The sequence below is a fragment of the Trachurus trachurus genome (genome assembly GCF_905171665.1).
Source record: "Trachurus trachurus genome assembly, chromosome: 18".
NCBI classification, from domain to species: domain Eukaryota; kingdom Metazoa; phylum Chordata; class Actinopteri; order Carangiformes; family Carangidae; genus Trachurus; species Trachurus trachurus.
In genome coordinates this window covers 20994266-21004387 of record NC_139909.1, presented here as the reverse complement: position 1 = coordinate 21004387, position 10122 = coordinate 20994266, and the positions used below count along the sequence as shown (strand labels likewise).

The following is a 10122-nucleotide window of genomic DNA, read 5'->3' as shown; positions in this document are numbered from 1 at the left end:
TACAGGAAAGGTGGAACATTCAACTTTTTAGGTGGAGAACCATGGGGAAGAGGATGAGCTCTTCCAGTACACTGAGAGTCTCTTCCATTATAGAAAACAAGAAAGAGAGAAAAAAAATGTGAAATGAAAATACAATTTAGTAGTTGAATCTGTGGTCGGCCTCACACACATACACACACATGCACAGTCTTTGTTTTTATCTCTCTGAGTCACTTGCTCATTGTAAAAGCTTTGTGAACCTGTGCCGAGTTTTATTAAAAGTTTTGTTTTGCTGCTACTCTGACTCTGCTTTTTATTTGACAGGTGAAGAGAGCCTAATGCAGTGTTGATGAATTTTGGATTAACATCAAGTCTGGCCTCATTCAAAACACTCCACAGAATGCATAATTTACAAAGCTGCTGATGTAAAAAGCTCAAATGAACTGTACAAACATACAGATGACTGACAAATTAAAGGGAACATTAATAAATGAGTGGAGTAGCATAATGAATGCAGGTTCTTTCACATGGGGGCACTGCTACAATTAAGCAATTAACATCCCATCATGCTCCGGGGCATGGTCTCTACTGTATATAGGCCTGAATACTGTATGAGAATACTTCTCGATATTGCTGTATCTGATGGTTGGTCAGAAACTCAGACTGATATAATGATGAAGTGAGGAGGGAGCCTTCAGTAATAACTCTGTATGATGCATCATACAGATAAAAACTGAAGGTCATTGTGGGGTAACGATGCTCAGCAGTGGCCTCAGGATTAATGAGGACTTAATGAATAAAGTGGTCAATATGTGGATTCATAGATATTTCCGAATCACTCTAATACAGTAGGCCTCTCTCTTAGACTGTTCTTGTGTAATTCATGGTTATCGACTGCTGCTTTGGTCTCGGTGTCTGAGTCCAACCAACCAACAGCTCATCAACCATCAAGTTTTTCCTGAAGCACTTTTCACTTGCTGCTTTGCAACTATGCATCGTTTTTCGACTGCTGCGTTTCACATGTTTATTCTGAGGTTGAGTTGAAGGTTTTTGTTTGACTCTTGTGTTAGAGCCTCCTGTGAGGTTAGCAATAGATACCACATGTTTTTAAGGCCAATAGTTCCAATAGTTCAACATTTTGGCAAATTGGCCCATATAGTCTTAGGAGTAGGTTCGTTACCTTTAATTGTCGGTGCAAGCTATTTTTAGGATGGCGGAGCAGAGCCATGAGCTGCTCAGAGCTACGCTATGGAGGCTAATGGGATTTCTTGGTTTCCCTCATCAAACTCATCAAATACACAATCCAACAACTCCAAAACGCTCTCGTGGACAAGTTGTGACCTGCACATTCACCACGCTATGAGATAATAACGGAACGTTACGAGACAGAGTTGTTTTAGAGTTGTTTTCAGGTTTTTCCTGAAGCACTTTTTTACTGCTGCTTTGCAACTAGGCATCGTTTTTCGACTGCTGCGTTGTTCTTTCACATGTTTATTCTGAGGTTGAGTCGAAGGTTTTTGTTTGACTCCTGCAGGTGTTAGGTTTGAGGTCTTGCTTTCAAAAAATATTCATGTTCTCTTTCTCTTGCAAACGTCGTGTTTCAAAATGCTCAATATATTTTTAGCATTCCTGTAAAAATATGTGTTTCCTCTTACAAAAGTTTCTGAATATCTAGAAAGGACAGTTTGTCTCGTATGTTTATTTTTCAATATGTCCAGTCTTTTGTAGTGTTGTTGTAGTGTACAGCTTGTTTCTCTTGCAGATGGTTTGAACTCATGCACTTTCTTTCACATCATTTTTCTTTCCCTTGCAAAAGTTGTCTTGTGTCATATTTGACATTTGACATTCTCTCACTGAAAAGAGATTTTCTTTGCATGTTTTAGCAAAAATATTTGGGTTCTTTTGTCAAATTCTCACAAAAGTTTGTGTCTCTCAAAAGGTTTGATGTCCTTCCTTTGCACAAGTTGTTCTCTATTTTTTTCTGTCTACCCATACAACTTTGACAGCATAAGAAAACCAACCAAGGAAAAAAAAATCACTTTTTCTAGAGATACACTGAGGTTAATCTAAACAACATTTGTTTTGTGTGTGAATATATTCATTAGGAAAACAGTTTTCAACAGTCTAATAACAATTGTTGAGAATATGTGAAGTAGAATTACTTCCTGCTATTTGAGGATGAAGTGGTCAGTCTGAACTGTCTGGTTGAACATGCACATGATCTGGACTCCCTCCCTGTGGGTCATGTAGGGTTGCAAAATTCTGGGAATTTTCAAAGTTGGAAACTTTCCATGGGAATTAATGGGAATATATGGGAATTAACAGGAATATATGGGAATAAACGGGAATAAATCCGAAATTTACAAAATTCACTGCAGGCGGCCCAGGTTCGAATCCCGCATCGGGCAGCCCTTTCCTGCATGTCATTCCCCCTCTCTACCGCCCATTTCCTGTCTCTCTCATTGTGCTATCAATTAAAGGCAATAAAAAGCCTAAAATACTGTATATATAAAAAATTACCCCCAATTTCCAGTTAATTCCCAATAATTCCCATAATTCCCATGGAAAGTTTCCAATTTGGAATATTTCCAAAATTCCCCATCTTAACTTCCCATGGAAAGTTTCTGGAAATTTACCGGAAATTTACTGGAAATTTTCTGCCCCTTTGCAACCCCAGTCCTGTCGCATCCACCACAGAACTCCTCTGTGTTTTGATCTGTGACTTCTGTGGGCATGTCATGCAGGTACAATAATCATTTTGATACATATTAATGAATGGTTCCACATATTCCAGGCCAATGCATCATTTACAGTGTTGACACTTTGAATTATTTGGTTAAAAACCAAATAAATTTGTGTTAGGTTTATTCAAAAGCTCTCGGGATTTTCAACATCTATATGATGTTGTGATATCACAGTGGAAATGTGTTCTTAAGCCCTGTTCTCCTCCTCTTCCCCTCAGCTCTCTGTAACACCGCTGCACCGACTACCCTCACAGCTATCAAATATTCAAACTGACTCTGCTCCATGCTCTGCCTCTCTGGATACCTGAGTGCACTGATCTGAAACCAGTTGAGCAAACAACACCACTCAGCACATTTATTCCCAACCAGCAGCAACAACAGAAGGATTCTGGCAATAAATAATTCACAAAGATCACCTTTTCAGCGCTGATACTGCTCATAGGTCACCAGGGCCATGAGTTAGTCTTTAAGGAGACACTCTAAGAGATAATTATCTGTGCATGTTTGTGTGCTTCAAATCCAGAGAGGTCAGGCTGAGGAGGAAATATAGTAGCGTTTGCTCAGCATGTCAATCAAATGTCCACACTTTGTAAAGCAGGAAGGCCTCTGCAATAAAGTGTCCTACTCTTTATATATCCCATATTCTGTCTCCTTGAAAATCTGTTTAAATCTTAAAGATCATCCAAACTGACATGATTGCATTCTTTGTTATCGATGAAAAGACTACAACTGAAAATATGTTTGTGGTTGTCTTTTCACTTTTATAATGGAAATCAGGGGAGAGAAGAGTGGGCAACATGCAGCAAAGAGTCAGTCACTGTGGTTGGGACTAAGCCCGCATGGGTCGGGGTGAGCCACTGGACCACCTCTATACTGGTGCTGTTATGGACCAAAAACCATCTCAGTGTAAAACCATGGGGCTCCAGGAAGAACAAATCAGAAGACATGAACTCACTCTCTGCTCTAAATTCTGTATCAAGTTCAATTTTATCTACTTTACTTTGCAACTCAGCAACACATTACTCTTCACCTTTGCACAGTTTTTAAAGATGTAGACATTTAAACTTGTGAATATGAATTATTAACTGTAAACATAAGTGTAAATAATTGACTTTCTTTCCAGTGAATTAACTCTAACATACATTCTGAATAAATATCAAAACCATAAGCAAGCAACATCATGCTCCCACACTCCCTCTACCACAAATACCTGAGGTGTCTTAAAGTCTGTTTGCCAGACCCAGAACACTTGATACAAGGCAGCATATATTAATACACAGAAACTAGATCATTGTTAAGATTGTGTGGCTGCAGTTTAATGTGAACATAAAGAGAAAATAAATCCTTGTGTGACTTGAAGAGACACCCGACCCCTACCAGGGGGTTATAGGTTAATCCAGACCATGCCTCTAATTGGATAGCAGGCCGGACACAGAGGAGAGCAATTACTTAGTGGGATCAAATGTGAACTATATGACCTTCCCTGCCAGGTGGCTACCAACACACAGGCTGTGAGAAGGATGAGGAGACTGACAGCATGCAAATGTGCTGTAGTGGTCATCCGATATCAATGGTAAACTTGGATGAAATGAAAGAATCCTGGAGTTCATATAAACAAACACAAACAGAGAGAGAATTCAGGAGCGACTGCATCTAAACTAACTGACTGGTGGCCCACTGGCTTTACAAATGATCCTCAGGATGTGAAGTCTTAGTGTCAGGTGATTATTCCAGATCTGAACACTGTTGTGGGTAATTTTGCACCAATGGATGCTGGACAAGTTTAGTGGGCTGGTGCCATATAGAACCAACCTGAGTCAGTTCTGACAGGACATTTTATTATGAAGGAACAAATGAACAAATGAAATGAAATGAAATTAGATAATAATGTAATAATAATCATTACATTGTAAATAAATGACAAATATAATCATGTTTGTGTTCCCTCACAACAACCGATTGTTTGATTAAGCTTATTGGCCCAGTGATTGTGACTGAATCAACCTGCTACTGAATGGATTCACTACTTATTCTCATGATATGATATTAATGAAGCATTCAGATGTGTAGTATTTGAGTCTCCAGATTGAGTTTAGTATTTGATCTATTTCCATTACAAAAACTAGACAATGTGCAACATTGGATCAACTGACCTGACTGCAGTAAACTTTGTGTGAGGTGCATACTTAGAAAAAGTGAAGCTGATTTGAGAATTTCAGTGGAATGACTTGTGTTCCTGACGGAGCAGGAGGAGCGCGGTACGGCTCCAAAATGCTACACACACACATCTCTGGAATACGTCACATGTGAGAAGTGAGCTCGTCATCCCCCGGCGGTGTTTGTATTGAGAGCTCAGTGTCAGGACGCTGCAGCTGCTGGACAGCAGATGGCACCGCTGCGCCGCCCTGTGGATCCCGCTTGGCACAGAGACGCGTCCACGTTGTTCCCACTGTCTGCCTTCGCTCCAGTTCCCCTCCCTCCCTCCCTCTCTCTGCCTCTCTCTCTCTCCCTCTCTCTTACAGTATACACCTATCTATCTTCCCCGAGCATCAACAGTCTCTTCATCAGTCTCCGCGATACGAGCGCTACTACGGCGCAAAGCATGGCACCTCTGCGCCTCCAACAAGCGCTGTCCACCGCTGGGCACCTCTGCGTTTTTCTGTTGACCGTCTCGGCCTGGATGGCACTGCCAGGACCCGTGCGCTGTGACAGCGAAGCTTTCCACCGACGCGGCGGTGGGGTGGACCGTACGTTTGACATGGGCGGCGGAGACAGTGGCTCCCCACCGGGCTTACACAGGGGCGGCGAGGAGGAGGAAGACGTCGCCGCCGAGAGCTCACCCCGCTTCAGGAGAGCACTGTCCAGGGAAAAACAAATGTCCTTGCTCAGCAGCTCCTTCGTGCTCAAAGGGGATGCAACCCACAACCAGGCGATGGTCCACTGGACAGGAGAGAACAGCAGCGTAAGTAGCCTATCTCCCCCCCCCTCCTCCTCCTCCTCCCCCCTCCTCCCCCCGTCCCGTCACGATCTGCTGGTTCATGCACCATCCCCACCATCCCCGTCTTTGTCACCTTCCACCATCCATCACTCCAGCCACTGCATACATCACCAGAAACAAGTTATTGTTCTCGCAGGAGGCTGCGCCGCTGCCTGGCTCAGAGAGCAGGAGGCGTAGCGGGGTCTGTGTGTGTGCGCGTGCAGGTGGACCACCTGGACGCACGGTGGATGGTGTGAGGCTTTGTTGAGACTTTGAAACGTCTCCTTGTTTGGATCTCCACTAAAAAAGACACAGTACGGCATCAGAATAACATGACAGCACATGGTGCCCTGGGTCATCAGGAACATGCTGTAATCTGTTTACACTGAGCTGCGCAGAATATTCTATTCTATTCTATTCTATTCTATTCTATTATATTATATTATATTATATTATATTATATTATATTATATTATATTATATTATATTATATTATATTATATTATTTGGCTAACTCCTTTAGTGTTCAATTACTGGCCCTAAAAGACCCCTCTGAGAACCACAACAATAAACATGCACTCATGTGCGATAACACTGAGGAGGAGTCTAAGGAGGCGCCCAGAGTCCGTGAGGAGACAAGGAGCGCGCACCGAGCAGACAGCCTCGCTGCTTGATTTAGTAACATGAAGTCATTACTGAAATGTTGATGGAGCTCTCTGTCCATGAATTTTGCAGGAGCTTGCTTATTTGTGGCCCGAAACTAAATTGGGATGGGATGGAACAGAATGTAGTAAGGCTGTGTCTGGAGAGCAGCTATATGAGGAGAAATAATTCCCCCTAGGATTCAGTGATGTGAAGTATGGCTCTATATCGTGGTGCATCATCAACTGAAGTCAAAGCTCCTGTAAGGATATTTTGGGGACAGTACGACAAGGTCACTGTATGAATATTACAAGTGAGAGCAGCTACACTATGTAAACAAGAGCAGTCTTTGTGATGGATATTGACAGGGGCCTGGGGGATATGAGCGGTGGTGTCTGGTGGGGACTGGCACTCACAATCAGAGGCTTTTTTGTCAGTGCAACACATTGCTGCTTTACTGGACGTATAGCTGCAGGCGCCTCTGAGAAAAAGACAGGAATAAAAATAAGAAAATAGAAAGGCCCTCTGTGGAGTGTGTGCAGGGCCAGAGAGTCTTGTATGTTCTTCTGCTATATCTGAATCCACACCACCAGACTTGGCAAACTCATAGATAGCAGCACCAGAGACTTGGTGCTGAGAAATTGATGAAAGTGCTGAACAAATGTCAAATAAAGTCATTAGAAATTCATTTTGCACCGAATTACAAAGTTTCATGCAAGTTCTCTGTACTTTCTGTGTGATGCTCAAACAAAGACACATGGGTGAAAATTACCTCCTTGACAGATGTAATAACTTGAAAGACAAAATAAACTCAGCGTGAAACAAACAGCAGACATGTTCCACTCGGAGAAGGAGGACTTTGTTTTAATAACATGCAATTGCTAAAAATGGTCACATATAATTTACATTTTTTTGATATTTTTTCCATCTCTGTTGGTCAGTCCCCATATTTTAGTGTTTTGTAATCTGGTTGAATTTCCTCCCAGACGAACACCGGGGCCAATTTTACAACGAGTCTGGTCCCATTACATCAGAATCAGCTGTGTGGTGGTTTGTGTGAACACGGTGAAATTCTGAATCGCTGAAAAAACTGAATTGCAGTTAGTAACATTAATCACAGATTTACTTTTTTCCTAGAAATTTTACTCGCAGCGACTCCAGCAAAAACCTGAATTGTGAAAGAGTTGTGTTGCCTCACCCAGAAGGCCTGTGCATTATTGAAGAGGAAACATAAAATTGGGCTATTTTGAAATGGATCTATTTTAGAAATACTCAAAAACAAGACGTTGGACCAATTCATTCTTCAATAGCAACGGCAGAGCGGCTCTGGATTATAGGTCTGGTCACATTTTCAGACACGACAAGGCAGCTCACATATTCTGCACCACCACCTGCCCTGAGAGGGACAACAACCTCTCTCATGTGGCAAGTGCTTGTGAGGAGGACAGGCTGAGGCTGTGTGTCCCAGCAGCGTGTTTGGACCACCACCACTCACAGGGAACAATCGTCCATGGTGACGGAAAAGATTCTGCTTTGTAGCTCTCCAGACATTCCTGAGTGCAGTCCCTCTTCAGATCCACAGCCTGTGAAGCCACACAGAGAGCTGCTGCTGCTGCTGCTGCTGCTGCTGCTGCTGCTGCTGCTGCTGCTGCTGCTCTGGAGCCCCAGATGATGCTGTTAGCTGTGCAGGCGTCTTCTCCTGAAGGATGACAGTGGTTAGTGTCCACACCTGAGCTCTGTCAGCGCTGTGCAGCCACCCAAGGCACTCAAAGCTTCAGCCATGTAGCCTACAGTTTGTTTGGTTATATCAGTGCTTAACCCTCCTGTTGTCCTCCTGGGTCAAGGAAGGAAGGAAGGATGAAGGGAAAGAAGGAAGGAAGGATGAAGGGAAGGAAGGAAGGAAGGAAGGAAGGAAGGAAGGAAGGAAGGAAGGAAGGAAGGAAGGAAGGAAGGAAGGAAGGAAGGAAGGAAGGAAGGAAGGAAGGACAAAGGGAAAGATGGGAGGAAAGAAGGAAGGGAAAAATGAATGAAAGATCGATGGAGGGAGGGAACAGATTGGGTCAATTGGGTCAAAAAGGAAGGAAGGAAGGAAGGAAGGAAGGAAGGAAGGAAGGAAGGAAGGAAGGAAGGAAGGAAGGAAGGAAGGAAGGAAGGAAGGAAGGGAAAAAGGATTGTGGAAAGAAGGAAGGGAAAATGAAGGAAAGAAAGATGGAGGGAGGGAACAGATTTGTTCAAGGAAGGAAGAAGAAGGAAGGAGGAAGGGAAATAAGGGAGGAAAGGAGGAAGGGAAAATGGATTGTGGAAAGAAAGAAGGGAGAAAGGAATAATGGAGGAAGGGAACAGATTGGGTCAATTTGACCCAGAAGGACAACAGTGCTTACTGCACAATAGGAACCACTTGGGTGAACTTTTGTTATATTTGCTGTGTGAAGTGTTGATATGCCTAAAAGGTCAACATGCTGACCTTGACCTTTGACCCCCAATCACCAACATCTACTCAGGTCATCCTTGGTGTAGTGAAAGTCTGTGGCAAATGTGAAGGAGAGAGAGAGATGTGAGACAGTGTGTCCAGGAGAGAGCGCTGGGCAGACGCACCGCATGGCCTGACTGTGTTGTCAGTGTGGAGGCGTGAAAATTGAAAACTGGCCAACACTGGACAAGTTTAGTCTGGAGCTCTGATCACATTTCAATTTGAAATGCCTGCACAAAACAGTTTAAAAGCAATGAAACTGTGAAGGACGTATTCACATTTATATCCACTCACATAAAAAGCAATAACCAACGCTGGCTAGATGGACACGAGGATTAAACAGAGGCAGTCGCACTCAACTCTACTTGCCTTCATTTCAGCTGAAGGCGTTGGCACAAGTGAATCTACATTAGCATACATTAGCACTGTGTAGCCCATCGGCATTGACGACGCATGTGAAAGTAATGGGCTGCTCTCTCACACTGTCTGTGGTGGCAGCCTGAGTGAGAGACAGAGGGTGGGGGGGGGGTTACCTGGAGGGCTCCAGCAGCAATGTCTAAGGCTGTTGTTGGCATGGTGATGTTGATTCTCTGTATGTTGAGTCCATGTCTTATAGTGGCTGTTGATTCCTTTGCACACGGTTCATCGATTCGTAAGTGAAATTCCTTCTAGTGGGTAAATCTTCCACAAGTGACTCGTGGACCTTTCTGGATTTGGAAAGTGCTTTGTCAAATGCGCTGCTCTGCTGAGACGCTGAGACAAGACGCTGAATGCTGTTCATGATGCAGAGCAGATTGTAGCAGCTGTCTTGCCCCTAAAACAGTGTTTGCACTGTCTGCGCTGTGTGTGTTTACTTTATATTCAATGTTAAACTGATTTGCTCCATCCACATGCCTCAGCATCTGTTTTCATAACACTCAAAGCATGTGGATGTAGTTTCCCCCTGTTCATACACCGGGTTGAGGAAGCAATGCAAGTTATGTCACATGATGTGTATTTTCTGCTCAGCACTGTTGACATTAGTCCAGGGAGATAAAGCCCTTGGTGTCTTGCACTTTTTCTTCTTTTTTTTCATTTATTTATTTAGCACGAACATTATCATTTAAAACAGCATGGACAATCATCATGACTGGGATGTGCAAAGGGGAGGTATGAAACCCAAAAGGGCTTATATAAAAAAAACCTCACCCACATATTCAAAAGCCAAATTTGTTACAGTTTAAAAACAATAACATAGGAAATAATTAAACAATAACGAAAAATAAGAAACACTTATACAAAGAGTATAGATGTAATACAACCTGATTCGC

General features: G+C 43.0%; 1 protein-coding gene across 1 annotated transcript in view; it reads left to right on the top strand.

The window, feature by feature from the left end:
* Positions 1–5325: 5325 nt before the first annotated feature.
* Positions 5326–10122, top strand: part of sorcs2 (sortilin-related VPS10 domain containing receptor 2) — a gene marked incomplete at both ends in the record, with an annotated part of 304429 nt that continues 299632 nt past the window's right edge. The window contains one exon of the mRNA XM_083992479.1: positions 5326–5685. Coding sequence (XP_083848605.1) covers positions 5326–5685 — 360 coding nt within the window. The remainder of the gene's footprint in view (positions 5686–10122) is intronic.